This window comes from Semicossyphus pulcher, unplaced genomic scaffold (genome assembly GCF_022749685.1).
Source record: "Semicossyphus pulcher isolate SPU_LCO1_2020_fin unplaced genomic scaffold, fSemPul1.0.p SCAF_4, whole genome shotgun sequence".
Taxonomy (NCBI): domain Eukaryota; kingdom Metazoa; phylum Chordata; class Actinopteri; order Labriformes; family Labridae; genus Semicossyphus; species Semicossyphus pulcher.
In genome coordinates, this window is record NW_027211715.1 from 19,036,277 (window position 1) to 19,056,893 (window position 20,617).

Genomic DNA, 20,617 nt, shown 5'->3' on the forward strand with positions numbered 1-20,617 from the left:
CCTGGCTGCATGTCCGAGCTCACAACACCTGGCAGCCCATCGGGCTCCTTTTACCGGGATTACAGCTTCTCTAATCAACCTGTAGCACTTAACTGGAAAGTGAGAGAGAGGAAGTGGAGTTAAATAAAAGTCCGTCTCAAGGACAAGTGTTAAAAAATACTTGTATTTTTCTTAAATTGGTTTTGTTATCTTGCCACTTTTGTGAGATAAAGCCACCCCCACTAAAGTAGCAATCCTAACAAAGGTAAATCAGTTTACTTACATTATTCCCCGCCCTGCTTAAAGCCATTATTACCACACAAGTCTCTTTGTCAGTGTGCAGACAGGCTTGAATGGCTTAACACACACTCCCTTTATCCTTATAAACACTTTCAAAGATCACAATCAAATACTTCTGTTACTGTTGTCAGAGAAGATACATGACATAATCTATTACACTGAGTGATAATTAAAGGGATTTGTTAATGATTAGCTGTAGCCTACTTGGCTTAATTTTAGCCGCTAATTAACCAGAATAATTTATTTCTGGCTAAATTAGGCAGCGATGAGACCCAGCAACAGACAGGCCATGAGTGACTTGATTAGTTCACACGAGGTCAAAGGACAATTGAATTGGATAAAACCGTACTCGATTCAAGGTTTCAGGTTTCTGCCATCTAGTTTTCCACACATACACCAACATGCACACAAACAAGGGAGAACAACACTCAACTTAGATTTTATTTTTATTTTTTTTTATTATCAAAAACAAAGAATAGTAAAAAGTCGACTTATTTCTGGATACAAATAAAATGGTAATGTTACACTTGCCAAACGTGTGGGCTCTTAATAACTCAAATCTTTGCACACCAACGACAGAAAGCAAAGTGAAGTGCTTCAAAGTGTCCTGATCAACTTATGATTCTTAACAACTGAAATCTGCTTTGTTTTACACATTTTAACTGTTGACTTTTAAAAAAATTAAAACAACAAAAGACTCCACAAAACATTTAAGTGTGTGCATGGTTGTATATGTATGTATGTGTGTGTGTGTGCATGGGATATTGTGTTAGCCATCCTGTTGCTGTATGAAGGGGTTAGGTATGGCCTCCATGCCGTCCTGAGGACAGATTAGCACTACGGACGTTCCTCTGCAGACCACCAGCCCCAGCTGCCGGGTGTCTTCTGTCAGCTTCAGCTGGTCATCTGGATCTGAACAGAGAGGGAGGGATAAGCATTATTGACACAAGGTGACTCTGAGGTGAAGATACATTTGGATTAACATGTTAGTAACAAAAGGAACCCAGTAACATATTTGACCACTGATAGTGATACAGGGCAATGGTGACACATGTGGGTGTCTATTATTGTCACTCTCAAACATTTCACATTATTCCACTGATGCACAAGGTCAGTAATGCGCCAAGAAATGCAGTGAAGAAGAAAACTGCAAATAATCATGAAACTATCCAAGTCCGCAACCTACAAATTTTCATAATATCTTGATATCACAGCTTTAATTTTCACATTCTTATTTATTATTGCTTGTAATGATTTCTGGTTAAAAAGAAAAATGTAAGAGTATCATTAAAACTCACTCTGCATAATGAGACCGACTAATTATGGCCTGCGTTCAAGTCTTTCTGAAAGATTACTCAAAGTTTAAGAACCGTCCGTTTAATTTTTAAAGTACACACGTGTGAATGAGACCAAAGCTCTGATTTTTGTTTCACTATGTGAAAATCCTAAAGATTAGAGACACAATGTGTAACCTCCTGCCCTTAACTAGTGCGGATGTGTCTTTGGAACTGCACAAAAGCCTGATGTTTACCTTCACTATTTTTCTCCAGTTGACCTTCCGGAGAGAAATTCTTTGATCTCTTCGTCTAAACCATCAACCAGTCTTTTAGACCCGATTCCAACCAAGCTGCTTGAGGTAGTCTTTCCCTTTATTAGCACTTCTTTTCTTGATATGGTCAATAGGTCTTTATTGACTGGCTATGTACCACAGTCATTTAAACTAGCTGTAATTAAGCCTCTTCTTTAAAAGCCTACTCTTCATTCAGGCACCTTAGCTATCTATGGACCTATATCTTATATCTCGAAAAAGGTGTCGCTAATAAGTTGTGTGACTTCCTTCACAGCACTGAAACAGCACTTGTGAGAGTTTTAAATTATCTACTCATTGCTTTGGAGGGAGGACTTCTCTCTGTACTTGTCCTGTTCTTAGTGCTGTATTCAACATGAAAGACCGTCACATCCTGTTACAGGGACTAGAACAGTTCATTGTCATTACAGGATCTGCAGTAAGTTGGTTTATAAGTTTGTCATGGAGGTCGACAAGGGACTGACCGACCGTTTTAACAAGTTTGTTTGAACTGGTGGGAAATGGAAAATACCACGTGACTGATGACATTTAACACTTTCACGTCACTGCAGCATAGTTTCACAGATTTTAAAGCAACTAAACTGTGTGACCTGCACACCGGTGGGATTACAGGAGAAATGAATGACTGAAATATACAGCAATCAAGTAAGACAGACCTAATCCGAAAATATTAGACTATGTCAACCAGGAAAGTTAAGACACATGAGCTTACAGTAACACAAAAGCACATCTATAAAGAATTTTACTATTTCAAGCCTGTAAAAATATGGTATGGACAATGCATTATTTTAGATAACAGAACAGGCTATAAGGTGTTGTTTTTCCCCCAGGACATAAGCACATGGAATATACATACTCAACCATCTCTGACACTTTATTTTATAGATAAAGAGGCAGTATCATAAAGTAAACTGCTCATTAGCCTGGTGAAGGTCCCAGATCAAAGTCTCTCTGAGATTGTGACATCTCTCAACACAGTCCTTTCAGTTTACAGGGTTAATGCACACATCAATATTTTTCCTTCACAGTCAGCTCACTCCTGGGCCCAAACTGGCCCAGTTTGACACCTTTTAGGATTTAATTATACATAAAGCTGCATATAATTTCCCATACGGTAGAGTTTGTACAAAACTTACCTCGCATGTACTCGATTGTGCCGTCCAACACCAGGTTCAACAGAGGGTCAAAACCTTTCAGGACACCGCTGGCTAAGAGGGAGACACAAAGTATTAGGATCAGTGTAATTAGTTAGACTGAAACATGTATATTGCAGACTGTGTAAAGTGATTAGCATTAGCTTATTAACACAATGACTCCAAATACCTTCTCGTCCTCCTTGAAACTTCACACGTATCGGCTTGTCGATGTACTTTGACAAGTCGAAGATGCTCTCCTTTTTCTTCTTTTCTTTATCCTACACAGAGCAAAGGGACAATGTTTGCAACGTTAAGCCGCATGCAGGCTAGCCACACACAAACACTAACTTAGCCTGAGGTTAGCTTCGTTTGGCTAGCCTAGTGAAGAAATGAGTGTGTTTCTTTCGAATAACTCTTTTACTTTCAGGTCATGCAACACAATTAACAAGTACTGGCTCAGAATATTCCCGATAATGTTTATGTGATGCAAATATAAAAATATGTATGAATGAAAACGAAAACCATACGAACTCACCGCCATGTTAGCTGCGTGACACGGAAGTAAATCTTTGACCCCAGAGATTCAACCAATCAAATCGCGAGCGCTTGTAGCTGACGTCATTGGCTTGTTGTTTATTAGTTTGTTGAAAATTATTAATTTACTAACCATAAGAAACCCACCGTTTAATAATCAAATAATAAGAGTTGAATTATAAGTCCCTGCTCTATTTATTATTATTAGTAGCAGCTGTTTTTGAGAGTGACCTCCTTTTCCTGGTTGCATATAGCCAACAGACAGTCAGGGGAAAAGTCTATTAATACCACCAGTTGGTGTGTTGTAAACCAGGACGAGGGACTATGCAGAAGAGGTTGTCGTGGCTGTTTGTTGTGTCATGGCCTGCAGAGCTGATTCTGAGCTTAAACATCAGAGCTTTAAATTCACAGTTCTGGCTGAACAGATAAACAAACTTGAAGAAGAAGAATCTGCTCTACATTTGAAAGACACTGAGCCTGATGTAATCCCTGATGCTACTCTGCAGGTGGAAGGAGAGAGCTTTTATGTCAACCGTCGACGACTGGCCCTCCAGAGTCCATACTTCAGGGCTCTGTTTTTTGGATGTGGAGTAGAGAGCCGCAAAAGAAAAGTTGAGATCAAAGGTGTGGGCCTGCAGCATTTCAGGGTTTTGATGGAATACAGCAGGACATGCCAGCTAGCTTTGGACAGGGAAAACGTTCTGGGGATCCTTGAGACTGCAGACTTTTTACAACTGGAGGGAGCCAGGCTGCTGTGCTGCAAGTTCCTGGAGCGAGAGCTGCACCTCACTAACTGTCTGGGGATGATGGCCTATGCTTGGGGGTTGGGCTGCACTCAGCTCTACAGGGCGGCACGACAGGTGGTGCTCACACACTTCTCTGCGATTGCTTCTGAAGAGGATTTCCTGTTCCTGTCTAAGGAGAACGTAGCAGACCTTCTTGCAAGTGATGACCTGGCCATCCATAAGGATGATCAGGCTCTGGAGGCCACCTTGCGTTGGGCATCATTTGACTCTAAACGTGAAGAACATTTCCTTGAGCTCATTGAGCTGGTGAGGCCTGAGTCGCTCTCGTTACCATTTCTCACACAACTTTTGACCAGAATGAAAAGCTCTGACCCCAGAGCCAAGCTCATCTGCATGCTGAATGAACATTTCCCTGCCACTTGGTCAGCGGGCAGGTCGATGAGGAGAACCAGGGCAAGGGAGACCCTCTTTGTGCTGGGCGGACCTCACGATCAGGAGCAACAAGCACTGTACCAGTTTCACCCAAACAGTGGTCGATGGCAGAGCTGTGCTCCTCTGCAGAGGAAGAACCTCACACAGTACTCGGTAGCTGCAGTAGGTATGAATAATGAGAATGATGATGGTTATGATAATGGCATTAAGTTATCTTCCTACATTGTATTTTCTTTATTTTCTGATTCCTTTAATGTGTAGGAGACAATGTGGTTGTGACAGGCGGCTACTTCCGGGACGTTCTGTGGTTCAGTGTGGACTGGGTCAGGATTTACGAATGTGGGAACCAGCGCTGGTTGGATGGGCCGGCCCTGCTGAAGTCCAGGCACAGCCACTGCTCCATTGGGCTGGACTCTGTGCTGTATGTCCTGGGGGGCAGCATGGATGAGGGGCTTGTGGCTGACGTAGAAAGGCTGGTCCTCGGGTCAGAGGAGTGGGAGGGGGTCAGCCCCTTGGTTAGGGCTGTGGAGAGGGCAGCCATTGCTATTTTAGGGTCGTGCATTTACGTGGCGTGTGGCCTGGACGAAAACGGGGAGGCATATGGAGGAATTCAGAGGTATGTGGCGAAGGAGGATCGATGGGATGTGGTGTCGTATTCCCCATTTCCAAGGTGAGTGTATTTTAAATAACGTGCTGACTCTTCTACTTTGCTTTCTTACATCGTCAAACTTATGCTACAGTTGTACCATTTTATTTATCCCTTTCACAGATATGACCTGGTTGCCACAGAGCTCAATGGAGCCCTCTACCTGTTTGGAGGCCAAGCTTTGCGTTTCGACGTAGAGACAGATGAGTGGACTGCACTGGAGGAGGAATGTCTGGACAGGAAGTTCTTCTCTGGCTGCACGACGGTCAGCGGACAGATATACCTGGTCAGTGAGAAGAAGAGTAACAAAGCGTTCCCGAACATGGTGCTGATGGACCCTTACATAGACACCTGCATTGAGGTGGATGATGCCATACCCTGCCCCGTGCCCCTCAGGGGGTGTGTTACTGTGAGAATGGTCACATGACTGAAACTGACTGGGATCTAGTCTACATAACTAACTTTGTGTTTATGTCTATGTTAAAATTGTTACACACAAATAGATTTTAACTTAATGGGGCCTTGACTTGAGTTGAATGAAAAGACAGCAGAGCAATTTTTTTCAATAGAAGTCATTTATTAAAACTTTGTAACTTTACACACAATCAATAAAGCATCCATGTGCACTCAGAAGAGAACAGTCAAGTGTTACTTTCATAAAAACATTTTTCCTGGTTTTATCTCTATGTTTTTATTATTTTAGTGGGGTTATAGGTGTGATGTTTAGTGGATCAGCCCTTAGTGCTCTAAATCCCACCTTGTGTTGTGAACCTCAGTGCTGTTACACCCTGTTCAATCTGACACAACCTTATTCCTACACTTGTACATGTGTATAAAATGCCATTAGGTGCCCTTACATCAGTTTTTGCAGTAGTGTTTAAAAGTTTCTGAGTGTTTTAAACAAGATCTCTGAGCTGTTCTGTTGACAATCATGATGATCCACTCTACACAAAGCCTGGAAGCAGTTTTACAGACATTGAGCCTCGTCTTTAATTGTGTTAAAATACATAAATGTAAAATTAAATAACCTCTTTTTCCTCGTAAAGTAGTAGAGCACTGTCTTGTCATATCAAAATACATTTCAGTAAGACATTAATTCATCGGATAAAGCATTTTGACCATTGTTTATAACTTTACTGTCCGTAAAATATCTCACATTTCATTAATGCCCATCTGTGAGCATACGCGTCACGACCTTTAGACCGTAGCAGTTCCACCAGCAAAAGGCAAAACAGTGAAACCAGTCACAGTAAGGCCTAACGACCTGTGTGTGCGTCCTCCTTCCACACAGAGCTGAAAATCCAGTGTTTGTCACAGAATATTGTAAAAAGAGCAGCCAAGGCACAAAACTAAAGTCCAGTGGAGCAAACCTTAACAAAAACCTCGTTGAGTATTCATGCTGCCTGTCACAATGATATGCAAAGTAGAAAAAGAAACACACACACCACATGGTTTAAGTCCTTATTTCTAGAAGCCTCAGTTTGTAAAGGAATATGTTCTTCTCTGTGCAACAGGGGGCGCCATAGCTTTACTAACAAGTAAACTTTATTAAACATAAATGACAAAATCAAATCCTATCACAGAAAAGTATCACTTTAACACCCCTAAGGGACTTCTGCAGTAGCCTTTCATATTCTGCCAAAAATTATAACAGCATAGAAATTTCTTGTGAGTAAATGGTTCATAAAAAATAGATATATAAAGTGGTTTATCAACAGATTGACTACAATCAAAGTCTATGTACAATCAACATAACTTGTATGTGGATACAAAGCTGTGGGAGTGAATTACTGTTAGATTTGACCTCTACTTTGTTCTGTTTAAAAAAAGCTCTACTTTATACTTGACTGGACAGTTTCATTTAATAAAAAAAGTTATTTTCTTGTTGTTTCAAAGAAAGTCTGAATGCAGGTACTCTTAACCTCATGTATTTACAACTAGTTTTTATAGTACAGAAAAAATAAATACAAAATCTGCAAAACAGCAGTAAGTCTCTTTTTTTCGCCAAACTGATTGTTATGTGTAAGAGTGTCAGTACAGATGGTGTTTCTTCCTAATCTAAAACTAGGGGTGCAGATTTACAATCATCACTTCTTCTTCCTCTTTTTCAAGATAAGCAGGATGCAGACTTACCCCCCTCTGAAATCTTCCGGACCGTGTTGGATAAGTACAAAGCCTTATGTTTGTATCATAAGTCAGAAGTGAGTTTGTCTCAAAAAGACGATGGAGAATTCAGCTTTTCTTTTTTCCCATTGAGACTGTGTAGACGTAAGAGAAGGCTGCGCCACTATCTGGCTTTGGGCAGTCTGCTGTTTATATTCCTCTGGTTGGTCAGGTTGTTCAGGACACAGTTGTTTGCCAGCGATGCCAGTTTGGAGTTGATTGAACCCTTTCTTTGCTCCCAGCTGCACTCGTCCCCTTCCTCCTCAGGCTCCTCCTCTTCCTCGTCATCGTCCACCTCGCTCTCCACATCGCTGCGTTCATCATGCTCCACCTATGAAGAAAGAAAACAAAGAAATGAACCAATTGTCTACATTCTTCTTGTCTCTCTTTTTTTCCACACATTTCTCACCTTGCCCAGGAAGACAAACTTGTAGACCATGCGCAGGATGAGATATGCCCAGAAGATGTGCAGCGCTTGCAGCACTAACAGCAGAGCATTGAAGAAGTAATAACCAAAGAAGGGCTGGAAGAAGTCTCGAGACACCACCAGGGTCGTGTGGATCACTCTGGGAAACAAATACAGTAAGAAACAGTCAGTTTAAGCTTTGCTATAGCGCCAACTCCTGCAGCATTTAAAGGTATTTGACCGTTTTAGAACTGTTTCTCAACTGGCAATATTGAATCTTTGGCAGGAAACTGTGAAACTGTTGCTTTCAGCTAAGAAACCAGGGATGTCAGGTTGGTTGGAGAGAGAAAAGGACAAAGAGGAAAAGTGCATGAGGAAATATGAGACAACATGGTCTCAGTTGGATGCTCGCGAACAACAGAGCAGATCCTTAACAGTTTATACAAAACAGTACACTACAGTAACTACAAAAACAACATTCAGAATGCTAATGCAAGGATACAGGCTGGCAAACCAAATAATAACTTCATAAAAACCTGACTCCAAAAGTTTGAGGCTATGTGCAAAGCCACGTGTTTGATGCTGGGTAATATGAATTCAAAAAAAGAGCCAAAATCAGACAGAACATGAATAATAAGCATGATGTTTTACCTGCTGGGTAACACCACGAGTCTCGTCACCAGGAAGACCAAAGAGAAGACGACAAACAGCGAGTCACACGTCTTCGTCCAGCCGGCGTAGTGAAACATCTTGGCAGACTTTCAGAGGGAAAACGTGACTGTTAGTTATCAGTGAAGAAAAGAGTGACCGAACCAGCTTAGATTCATGATTAGTATCTACATACAGTCCTTTTTGCTGGCACTGTTTCTAGAGTTCCTGAGAGGCCAAAATGTGGTTCAGTGCTTTAAACCAGCCGCAGGAATTCTCCCTAATCAGTTACCTAGCTTTCATGACCTCATTGTACTAATTAAATCCTAGAGGCACTGTTGAAATTAAAAAGAAATTAAAGGTCTTACTCAAAAATGAGCTCCCCATCACTTATATGTAAAACCTATTATGGAACAAGACGTGGGACAGAGATGAAAGAAGCCAGGTGACTAAGTTCAGAACAGACTGTCTCAAGCGAAAATGTAATTAATAATTTGTAATATATTAGGGTTACCATTTTTTAATACACCGACATCACCTCCCCTTCTCATAAAAACATGTCCTGTCTGTAGAGTAGAGTTACTGGCTGAGTATGACATCCACATCATTGTCCCTTTTTGTGCCAGACGACACAGTCACGCCTGAGGTCACGTGGCTGCCTCTGCATATTTCCTCGGCTCTGAGGCGACACTGTCAGTCTTGGTTTTAAGATGTTATCAGTGAAATGTTACAACCAGGAAAATCAGCCTCTTTAAGCACATTCTGTGACAACCACAGTCGCACTGAGTGACTTGCAGGTTTTACAGCCACACAGGGTATTTTTACTTTTACAATAGACAATAATGCTTTTCCATGCATGGCTCTGTTTGTGCAGGATGTAGGGTTATAATGTGTTTGATTGTCGGGATAGTTTGAGTACACAAAGGCTGTATTTCAAGCCAACTTCCCTGTGACCTTTGTGCTATGTTTCTGGCGTTTCGGAGCACTGCATGCGAGAAGCCAAAATTCTATTCTTTCTATTCATTCTATTGTAATGGAGCATTCTGTATTTCCTCCTTCAAGTACACAATCAAGTTTGTGACATTCTTCTGTTCTCACTTAAAGGAGCAGTTCGCCCCTGGAAAAAGCCACTGCCAGTCGAAGCTGGTGTTCTCTGTAATCGATAGAAGCAATTATATTTGAAATTAGCGCCATAGCTGCGGAGAAAGTTGTACAAGCGGCTCATGGTTTCTACATTCCTACAACACCCAGCGTGCATTGCGCCCCTCCCTCTGAAAGGAACGGTCCAGCGAGAGACGCTGGAGTGAAATACTACCGTTTTCGCTGCAGGCAACGGCTCAGAGCGGCACAGAATCAGAAAATCTTCAGGTCTGCAGTCTACATTTCAAACATCATGATTTCAAACGAGACATGACATCGGAAGCGGGCGTCCTAAATTGAGGAAGTGTAGTTCAACAAGCTCCGCCAGATGAAATGTTTGACGTAGTCTGCAGGAGGTTTTCCAGGACCCACTGGAAAAGCAGATAGCATCCTCCGAAGGCACAGAGCCAAACTTTTTTTGAAAATACCATAATGGCATTAGCGCCCCATAATAGCATGATAGGACTGAGGTTGAAAATCGGTGAACTGGCCCTTTAAATATATACACAACAATGGAATAAGGGTGGTGCAAGGGAAAAAGAGACCTCTCGAGTAAGCACGGCTGAATGAAAACATTTAATGCTTAAAAACCTAGTTTGGTGTTTTTACCTCCAGAAGGAAGTCTGAGGAGTCGTGCACCAGCATCACCAGAGTGCCAACCCTCACATAGTTGGCGCAGTAGGAGAAACCAATGAGGAATAAGGTGGCGATGTGATGTATTACCTGCTCCTTGAAATCCTGGAACACACACAGAGACCACACAGTGTGAGGAAAATGAAGCCGAGGACGTCAGCAGCTCAGTCTGCGGTCTTGTTCATCAATTATTGCCAAGTATTGGGAAGGCAGATTTACACATTGTCCACACTGATTTATTGTTCTGTTTGATGCTTAATATCTTTGATCTGCAGCTTGGGAGCCTCCAGTGAATCCAACACAACCACATTTTTTCATAAAGAATTTGGGAATAGAGGCTGCAGCAGCTTCTATGTACAGCACATTAAAGAGTTTGTTTAGATTCTTTTAATATATCTGGTTTATATACATTTTTCTAACAGTATGTGCTAATCTCTTATCCTGCAGTGCTCCGTTTTAAGCCAATGCAAAGTAAACAAAATCATGATGTAATAGCAGATAATCCAGTGCATAATCTGTATTAACTTTAATCTTGCAGAGAAAAGCAACATTGGGATTACACAGTGCAGAAAAAAAAGGCAGTGAGTGATGACATAACTCAGCTTATGGTTTTGACCATTTGACTAAAAGTTCAAGTCTGGGACGTAACATGGCAGCAGATGCAGAGAAAACCGTCTGACATTCTGAATTGTGCGTATGTGTTTGTGTGTGTTTGTGTGTAAGTGGGCTCACACTCACTTTTCGCTTGACATCCACAGAGACACACAGAAGCAGCGACAAATAGAAGCCCATTTCCAAGACGTAATACCAGTGATGGATCTCAGCCACTGGCTGCAGGATGAGAGGAAGAGAGAAACAATCAGTCAAACATTTACATTCAGTGGTATGTGGCTGGGGAAAATAAACTGTAGATGACTGCTGAGGCCATGAGACTAAAATAAACTGATATTACAGATATTGGCCTCTCCCTCATGGGAGTGCTCTGGAAGATGTGGAGATTTTGGATCTTGGGATGATGGGACCCCAAAACTACCCAGAAGCCTACAACAAGAGGGTTGATTTATGTGTAGCGTTGATTTCAAGCTCTTTATTGGCATATAAAAATTGCTTCACATTCCCATGAAGAACAAACTGTATATCACAAAGCTGTCAACCTGCTCCCAAAAAGAGGAAGTGTTTGTATTTACAGAAAGTGTTGGTGTCCTATCTCAAATCTAAACACCTCCTGCAGGACACCCAGCATCCAAAGCCTGAAGCGCCGCAATGGCAGGAAGTCGACTGAAGCATTTGACTCCTAAAAACACATCCTTTCTCCTCAGACAAGGAAAAAAAAGGTCAGCGGTAGTGTTGTCCGCAGGAGCTGTAATCAGTCAAACTGCAGATATGGAGGCCTTTGCATTTTTTCTAGTGTTTGCAGTTTGAGGCCATGACCCCAAAAGGAAGGGCTGTTTTCACCGGAGGAATGCCGGCCTGCAGGCATAACTAACTGTGGTCAGCACAGCAGAGATATTAGCTTTAAAAACGTACAAGTGAAGAAGTAGAGATGAAAGTTAGTGGGTGGAGGGGGTGTACTGACCAAAAGGTCTTAAAACTGAAAGTCTTTTGTGGTTAAATTCTTTATCACACACTCAGGACTTTGTTTTATTGAGTTCCTCCGAGCCTCACTTTTCCTTTAAATGTGTTAGTGAATGTGCCAGCTGTGTCGGAGACAAGGTTCCATTATGTATTAGGGCTTCGTATTGACAAAGTACTATTCTCACAACCAATTAATCTGTCATTCATCTTTCAAGTCTTACAATTGTCAGGAAATGAAAAAAACAAACTCTCATTGTGAGTTGAAAAAGCTCAAGGTTGCAAGTTTTGTCCAACCAACAGTCCAATGCAAAATAAGTTCCCAGCTACATGAAATGAAGAAGCTTGAACAAGCAGAGGTTTGCCGTTTCCACTGAACAACCAGTCACATAATCTACGTATTATTTCAGCATCATTTTCTATGATGAATGTCTGACCGTTTTTATGACCAATGCAGTTCCAATCTTGCTGTTTCGTGCTCACCTGTTTGGGATAACCTCTCCAACACTCTCTGTGATCCCAGAACCATGGAGTCTGTAAGATCAAACCATCATCAGCAGAGTCTTCACATCATGCAGGTTGAATATTAACTCTACAAGCCTTGTAAGCAAATAAAGTTATACAGTGTGTGACTAGTATGAGATCAAATTGGGAGATGAAATGTGCATGTTTTACTGCTACCAATCTACACATTGTAACTGCAGTGAAAGGTTTTATTTGGGAATAAAAGAGACTAACACACTTACATTGATTAAAGAGGCGAGCCCTGCACTGAACGCTGCCATGTAGAAGACGAAACGCCAGCTGCAAAGATAAAAATAACAACTTGTTAGATGTTAGAGTATAAACCAAATCAGTGCATTAGTTCTATCATGAATAAACTGAAGAGACGTGTTGAATAGCAGCATTGTGTATTCACATAATTATGAAATTTTAATCCAACACTCTGAATTTTACTGACGATGTGAAGGCTCAGACATCAAATATGGCCTCTTGATTTGTTCTATTTTGAAAGCAGGCTTTAACAACATAATTTGCTGAAGAACTAAAGTGAGGCAGTTTTCTTCATACTATGCACATCTTTGCTGCTTATGGGCTGACTTTGCTTATGTGAAATATAGCTTGCTGCAGCTTTAATTGACTGTCATAAAAAAGTGTGTCGAAGACGTTTAACACTCACGAGGCCTCGCAGAACTTTTTGGTGCTGCTGGGTCGGTCCTGGTTCCTTCTGTTTCTGAACCAGGTCTGGATCTTTCTCTGGGAGAGTCCGCACTGCTTCCCCAAGCTCACCAGCTCACTCTGAAGACACACAAACATTCAGGGTTAGATTTACTTTGCACTTGAGACTAGGTAAAGACATTTCCTGCTTCCTGCTGCTCTCTCACAACCTGAGATGCAATATTTTACATGTGATATATTACCAGCTACCGCTCCTCGTTGATGTCGCTGACAGCTGTGTCACTAATTTACTACAGGAAAATGCAAATCATAGAAGCTGCATATCTGACCTGTCAAAATGGATGAGTCCTAAAATGATGAATGTAATCCAACCATTGTTCTTCTCTGATGAGTCTGTAACACGGTGACAAGACTTTGTCTGTGGTTTTCTGCTCTCTCTACCTCCATCTTTACACTGAGCTACAATGGCCATGTGTAGCTTTCAGGGAGCATCACTCAGTCCCTCACCAGTCAGGTGAAAATCTCCTTTAGCCTATTAGTTATTTTGTTTAATATTCGGTTGTGGTTAAATGATATGTGTTCAGCTAGTTGATAAGTACATGTGCTTCTTTAATTATATTTTCATTCAAGTGTTTGTTTCTGTGGTTTTTTTCCCCTTTCTCATCATCTCTGAGGTCCACTTCCTGGTTGAGGATGGTGCTCTCATGAACACGCGCACCTGAACGCTTCACCATGCAAACTGGACTGAATCAAACAGGACTTTGGGATGGGGGAGGATTATACGGTTTCTCTTTCAGGGTTTTTATTTCAGACCCGCCATAGTATTGTTAACTTTAGCTTAGAGACTATGTTGTAGAGTGATTGTACATTTTATTGTCTGAATGGAAAGATTGATGTTACCAATATATTTATTTATATTTCACAGTCTGTTGAACTTAACCCTTGCTATTAGCAATGTGGTTTGACCAGGAAGTATTTAAAGCTATTGTTTGAGCCATGCGACCTCTTTGTCTGTCAACTATGGACCCTTCCTTATGTGAGTTTCCTTTGTTTGGTCTTAATGACATATTTTAATTTATGTTAACAGCTGAGCAACAGTAAAGCAGAGCTCTGAACCAAGTTCCTGTACTGTTTGATTATTTTGTTTACATTCTGACAGGGTTTGAAATGTGTAACCTGACAGTTGCAAACTACTTGTGTTGTATATAAGGGTGGACTTTAAAGTCTACAACACTGAGGATGCAACCCTGTTTGTCTTTACCGTGTTGCGCAAACGAGTGAATGTCACTCTTGTTTGTCTATACTGCGGTGTGTCTGTGGCCTGGCAGAAAAACAAAGACGTCAGAAAGGAGCTTCTGTTGCTGCTGTTGGTCCAGGCCATATGAAAATAGATAATTTGAATGTAAGTCATGGCACATAGGCAAACACAAGTGTGCACGCAGCACAGAACAGTGTTCACAGAGCAGTGACTTTCCATGTGATATGATAAGGCTTGTCTTGTCCCATGTCAAACGTGGTGCAATGCCAAACAAAACCAAGAAGGTGGAGAATTGCCATGTGAACTTCTCTGTAACTTGCCTTGCCTGCTTACTGATTTATGGAAAATAATAGAACTTCATTTACACAGACAGTTCAGATTACAAGTTTCAGATGAAGAAATGATCACATACAAGGTGATCGTGACACCTGAGAACAGGCAGCATACTGATGGAGACGTTGAAAGGAAGTTATCATATCACACTGTAGTGATAATACACCTAACATAAAGAAATGAAATTTCCTGTATCATGACTTAAGTATTGTACCTTTGTAACACAATAACCCATTAGCCTCACTGGGACTCGTGTGAAAAGGATAAATATCTGAAGACTTCCTCTTTCTAACAGTTCCTTGTTTCAGCAGAGCAGATAAATCATGGAAATCAACCTACCAAACAATCAAGCTCTTACGCAAAAAGGCTACTGCTCTCAGCACACAGGGAGGAGGAGTGATGTATGGAATATTATCAGTTATCTGGTCACATCCATAGGCACAAGGCTGAAGGCTGAGAGCTCAAGATGATCGCAGCTGTGCTGTTATTCAGTATAACAGCACGACCTTGAGTGTGATATCGCTTTTATACAACAGTTCTACAAATATTAGTTAAAAAGAAACAAGCAATAACAGACTATTGTTTTGTATAAAAAAATCATTAATTTGGCTCCAACAACAAACTAGTTCTGCAACTTAAATGGAGCCAAGCATTATGTAAGCACTTTCTTGCACTCTTGCTAGTTCAGCAGACCAGCTGCTTTGTTTTGTTTACTTTATCAGTGTTTAATTTTTCCTGCATTCTGTTGATAGTTGCTTTGGTGGCCTGTGTGGTTGATCAATCTAGACAAACATAGTTTGATGTAGTGTTAAATAACAGTATCAGAACAACTGAGGAGTGATACTCAGTTAAATGTCCCCGTGCTATTATACGCTATATCAGCACTCATGGAAAACCTCTTGTCCAATCAAATCATATTGTTGGATCTCACTGTTGTGTAAATACATTTATAATAGTATAATGGGGTTATGTTTGAAATGTATTACCAATATTAACAGTGTGCACTGTTTATATTATTGCTCTGCTCATTAAAGATTTCAATTACTTTCTAGTAGTATAATAATTACATGCATTCAGGGATGAAAACAAGGCCATTTTTGCATAGTGAATAAGCTAATAAATAATTACGTAAATACATAAATTTTCATCATTTATAAACAATAAATGGCAATACTTATGATAAAGAGCATTGTCCTCAATGCATGATCTCTAATTTAGTTTTAGTTTTATGATCTTTTGGGGAAAATATAGATGAACTCATGTTTGATTCCTGTCAACACACAAAAGGTGGCCTTGAAGTAACAAAAAATGTCCACAAACCCATAACTCTTGCTAAATTTAAGTGCTGTGAGCATAAATTAATAATTGAAGGTTTTATCATGAGCATGAGTGAATGTTTATATATAGGTTAGAGAGGGAAGGCAGAGCAGGAATACCAACTTGCGATGGTTGCCGACCGTTCTGTGTGTAGAAGGTTTCCAGCTTTGGGACAGAAGCGGCTCGGATTCTAACCGGGTCCTTCACACCTAAATGTTTGCTTAATGGGACAGCGATGAGCCTGAGAGGACAGAGAACAGGAGAGAAAATAAATAAAGTGTTATTATCCCTACATCATGTTCAAACTTTATTATAAAGGCAGTGGGATTATGGGAGATGACATCAACAGTTGTCCAATGTGATCCGACCACTTTACAGTATAAAGTGATGGCAACAAGATAGTTCATTATGCTGCACCTGACAGCCTGCAGAGCCGCTCCCATGGGCGGAGTGTGACATTTGGCCAGACGGCTTAGTCATTAGCTGATATGGCATCAAGAGACACTTGATCTGCATGTGTGCTTTTTGCAAAGAAATGGAGGCAGTCAGACAGAGCGGCAAAGAACAGGGACAATGTGTCACTATAGAGATGTTTGGATAAAGGTGTGTGTGTGTGTGTGTGTGCGCACGTGCATAATAACATGAAGGTAACTTTAGCTCAGAGATAATCATCCTAAAGTGGGCAGGGAGGGAGAGATCAGAGAGAATGAGAAGGTCAGGTCAGTTTTACAGAGACAAACATGTTCTCTGGTTACAGGAACCTCCAGCGCACACACACACACAAACACACACAAACACACACACCTCAATACAGGGAAACAGCTGCGGACCAGGATAATCAAATAACACCCCACCATCCAGCTGACTGAACGCTCCACATGAGCAACACCTCCATACTCCACTGTCAGCACCACCACACTCGGCTTATGCATAACATCAACAGCCCCCTCCTTTGCTACTATTACAGTTAATAAGTATCTGGTGAAAGTGAAGCCAAACAATGACACAATTTCACACAGCTCGTGCCAGGCAAGCTCACACAGTTTTTCAACTTCAGGGCAGATACAGGAGCTGATAAGGGGAAGCATGTAAAAACAAGCCTATCAATTCCTCCATCACATGTCGTCCTCATTCTCAGCTCCTGCCCTGCTACCAGCAAAACTAGTTAGAGTAGAGTCACACAGTCATAATAAAGAGTGACTGAGTCTCACACTACCCATGATAAATAATATATGACTCTAATAGAAGACTGTTAGACTAAGTAAATGCTAGTCACCATATGCCTGGGTTTCTGGACTTGACTTTGGGCTGGCTGGTTGATCACATATCGTGTTCAAAGTAATTAGTTGCTGGAGTTCTTCTCAGTTAAGGTGTATACGATTTTGACAGTTTCTCTAAAACTTAAATGCATAAAGACAGGTCAGTAAAAGATTTAAAATGTTGCAAATTCAATACATAAAAGTGGCTTTGCGGGAAACCCCAGTGGTCTTTGAAAAGGGTCCAGGGGGTCCCCAGTAACTTATTTTCACTAGACTTCCATCCATAAGTAACACACTCATGTAATGTATGACTATTTTGGTCATGACTTTCCAAAACTTTCTCTATTTTCACGAGAAAAAGCAAAAATGCTCTTAAATGGGGAAACGTGGATCAGGCAAAATCTTCTGAAATGTGAGTCTGTGGTCTAATTTCTGTTAGTGTAAGGGTCCTTTATGGAAAAACTACTGGTTTTAACATCAGTGCTTAGATACTGTAAGCAGCCCAGGATATACGCACAGTTCAATCTGAGTAAATAAATGCAAACTAGGGTTTTAAAGTGATAATCTCAAAGATTTCGGGTTCTTTCTCCTTGGCGGTACCTATGGCGATAAACGGTAATTGCGGGAGCACACTTCCCAGATATCCAGACAGTGTCGCATGTGTGACGTCCACGGTTGGCTCCTGTTGTAATTCTTGATTTTCCTCGCTGACGGTCGCTTTCCTTTTTAGACTGTTTGCCTTCATCTGAGCGTCGAATTTGTTTCTTTTCTTGGGGGATTTTCACTTATTTTTGAAGTTGTATCTGTAGTCATCGACCTTTTCTTTGTTTGTTCAGCCATAGTAGATCACTGTTTACTCGCAACACTTGCAGAGACCAGAAAAGCAGCTGCTTAGCTCCGCCTACCCTCTCTGGCAGACCAACCACTGCTGGGTGATGGAAAACGCGTCACTAACTGGGCGCCGCTTGTGGCTTTTTCTGCGAAAGTCGCACCAGATACCCAGTCTGTAATTCTGCAAATGCAAAGGCTTTCATCAGTGGGCCATAGGCTCAATCACCATTGTGTTACCTCATTCTGCGATAGATAGTGACTTAACAGACATTTATTTAAATGAAAATCTTCGAGATTATTACTTTAACTACAGATTGTTTCAATTATTTTGAAAAATGCCCCACACAATATCGCACAGGCAAATGTGGCTTCATCAAATTTAAAATCCCCAAAAATATTCTATATTTATTATTTTGGTAGAGCAACAAATTCTGCATTTAATAACATCATATTATCACATTTTTGCTTGAAAAATTACTTAAAAAATAAATAGTTGCCATAAATATAGCATTTTCCTTGTTTCAAAGGGAACTAAAAGCCACCTCCTGTTCTTCCTGTTGTCAGACATGGCCGTTGTTATCATCCCATGCTGAAGATAAGATTCACTTCCTTTTCAACACAGAGGTGTTTTGACTTTTTCGAGGAAGTCTCGAGGTGCTTCAGCGGGATCTTTATAATGTTTTGCAAAATAGCACAACATCAGCAGGCATTCAACATTAGTTTATCCCACCAACTGTACTTTGCTTTAAGCCTACACCAGCAGTTAAGAGGCAGCCATATCAGAGTAATTATCCTCCTTTTCCCTCCAACATTTACACCACATTTTATAAGGCTGCATAAAGTTCCCCCAGGGAGAAGAGAGAGGGCTTTCACCCAGTCAGCAGCTAAAAACTGTCTACTCATGATGCCCGCCTCCCTCTGCCTGTCTGATCTACGCCCTCCATCTACAGGGAGCTCTAATGAAGGATAAAGGAACCATTATCATGAGCCACACAAGCAGCAAACTTGTTAGCCAGCCAGCATGGTCAGTGCAGTTGAAAGAGGAAGTCTGACCCAAACAAAGAAATAACTATTATGTTTAACTGTTTCCTCGCAACACATTCATTCAATCACACATTTTATCAGTGGTAGTGCCGCCGCAAACTTGCAGCTCCAGTGAGTCAAAGTGAGTGACAATAATGAAAAAGTAGATCTTGCATCCGTGATGGTCCAGTTGTGATGGAGGCAGGTGTGTCTCACCTCTCAAAGACATATCTGAGGGCTATAAAGGCCAAGGCCAGAGGCAGGGTGTAAATAAGATCCCTGGGGAGAGGAAAGCGGCCCTCGTCCTCCTTCATTTCGATGTCCCGCCAGCCGATACCAGGGGGTAGCCAGTACTGCTCCTGCCACAGCCACTCATTTAACAGGGCCTCCATCCTGAGGGGGAAGAGGAGAGTGTTACATGTTTCTTTTCAAACGGTGATGCCTTATTCATATTTATAACAAACAGCAGCTGAGACTCTCAAGATTTGAATATAAGAAACATAACAAGCAAAGCATTACTGAATTTCACATTCAGGTTGCTCATGATAAAGTTATTCTCTTTATTGACCATTCCTTGATTACTTGACCTTAATTTATTCATTGTTGCATGAAGCCACATTTTTATGAGCCAAAATGAAAGAAACAAATAATTAGAATAGTTGCAGCTTATCTTTAATCGATTAATCAACTTATTGTTTTACATTACATCTGGTTATGGGTTTGGTCAGGAAACTACAACAACAAGCAACAAGAACACTACATTACCACATACAGTATAGGTATCGTACAAGCAAAGATAACACTTAGCGCGTGCATGCAAGGCTTCAAGTACACTCTATCAAGAATGTACGCACGCGCACACGAATATAAACACTAAAGCACTAGACACCTACGGAGACGCATGGAACATAAAACACACACGCCTTCTTGCAGTTAGGATATTACATGCGCACCATTGATCGATTTGAGTTTAAAAGCTGCTCCTACAGCGTCACATTGATTGAAATATTGATTATAGCGGCACAGCATGAAAGTGTACGTCAAGCAGTCCATGCAGCCTGCTGACAAGACAAAACAAAGCACCTTGCGACTAACAGCGAGGGGCTACTAGCATTACAAGGCACATTTCTTCTACATAAAGACAAATAAATGAAGTTATACACAGAAAACTCAATCTTATTAAGATAAATCCCATGAAGTCTGTTAGCTACGGGGAGGGAGGACGCCCATCTCTCACATCAAGCAGAGCAGCCTCGAGCTGAGCAGCCCAGCTAACAAACAGCCTACCTTTTAAACCAAATGTTTCTATGTTTAATGCCAGAAAGCCATTAAAAACGCTTTTATCCACAACAAAATATAAATGCGACATTGCAGTTACCTGTCGGCGCTCCTGTGATGGGGATGGGAAGCGTTCAACTGCAAATGGGAGAGGAGGAGCGAGTTTGACGCAACCTGCTCCCTGTGAGGGCGGAGAGAGGCACGCGCTGTCATCAT

General features: G+C 41.2%; 3 protein-coding genes across 3 annotated transcripts; 1 reads left to right on the forward strand and 2 right to left on the reverse strand.

Moving 5' to 3' along the window:
- Positions 1 to 739: 739 nt before the first annotated feature.
- Positions 740 to 3,595, reverse strand: lsm7 (LSM7 homolog, U6 small nuclear RNA and mRNA degradation associated). The gene is made up of 4 exons (XM_069680235.1): positions 3,539 to 3,595; positions 3,191 to 3,281; positions 3,004 to 3,075; positions 740 to 1,191 (listed from the first exon to the last, which is right to left on the reverse strand). Exons 1-4 carry the CDS (start codon positions 3,542 to 3,544, stop codon positions 1,049 to 1,051), a joined length of 312 nt encoding a protein of 103 aa, XP_069536336.1. The 5' UTR covers positions 3,545 to 3,595; the 3' UTR covers positions 740 to 1,048.
- Positions 3,596 to 3,896: 301 nt separating this feature from the next.
- On the forward strand, positions 3,897 to 5,788 carry LOC138607918 (kelch-like protein 23). Its single transcript, XM_069680575.1, has 3 exons — positions 3,897 to 4,881; positions 4,977 to 5,385; positions 5,485 to 5,788. The coding sequence occupies exons 1-3, from the start codon at positions 3,897 to 3,899 to the stop codon at positions 5,786 to 5,788; spliced, it is 1,698 nt and encodes a 565-aa protein (XP_069536676.1).
- Positions 5,789 to 5,917: 129 nt separating this feature from the next.
- On the reverse strand, positions 5,918 to 20,570 carry LOC138607695 (ceramide synthase 2-like). The gene is made up of 11 exons (XM_069680333.1): positions 20,502 to 20,570; positions 19,340 to 19,516; positions 16,134 to 16,251; positions 13,104 to 13,222; positions 12,670 to 12,727; positions 12,407 to 12,457; positions 11,090 to 11,182; positions 10,328 to 10,456; positions 8,582 to 8,688; positions 7,934 to 8,090; positions 5,918 to 7,855 (listed from the first exon to the last, which is right to left on the reverse strand). The coding sequence occupies exons 2-11, from the start codon at positions 19,513 to 19,515 to the stop codon at positions 7,649 to 7,651; spliced, it is 1,215 nt and encodes a 404-aa protein (XP_069536434.1). The 5' UTR covers position 19,516; positions 20,502 to 20,570; the 3' UTR covers positions 5,918 to 7,648.
- Between the last annotated feature and the right edge of the window lie 47 nt (positions 20,571 to 20,617).

Coding starts and splice junctions, on each gene's coding strand:
- LOC138607695 (XM_069680333.1), bottom strand. CDS start 19,515: ATGGAGGCCCTGTTAAATGAGTGGCTGTGGCAGGAGCAGTACTGGCTA. Junction 8,091..8,581: donor CTCGTGGTGTTACCCAGCAG/GTAAAACATCAT, acceptor TTTGTTTCCCAG/AGTGATCCACACGACCCTGG. Junction 7,856..7,933: donor AGTTTGTCTTCCTGGGCAAG/GTGAGAAATGTG, acceptor CTTTCTTCATAG/GTGGAGCATGATGAACGCAG.
- lsm7 (XM_069680235.1), bottom strand. Junction 3,076..3,190: donor GTTTCAAGGAGGACGAGAAG/GTATTTGGAGTC, acceptor TCTCCCTCTTAG/CCAGCGGTGTCCTGAAAGGT. Junction 1,192..3,003: donor CACAATCGAGTACATGCGAG/GTAAGTTTTGTA, acceptor CTCTCTGTTCAG/ATCCAGATGACCAGCTGAAG.
- LOC138607918 (XM_069680575.1), top strand. CDS start 3,897: ATGGCCTGCAGAGCTGATTCTGAGCTTAAACATCAGAGCTTTAAATTC. Junction 4,882..4,976: donor GTACTCGGTAGCTGCAGTAG/GTATGAATAATG, acceptor TTTAATGTGTAG/GAGACAATGTGGTTGTGACA. Junction 5,386..5,484: donor TCGTATTCCCCATTTCCAAG/GTGAGTGTATTT, acceptor TCCCTTTCACAG/ATATGACCTGGTTGCCACAG.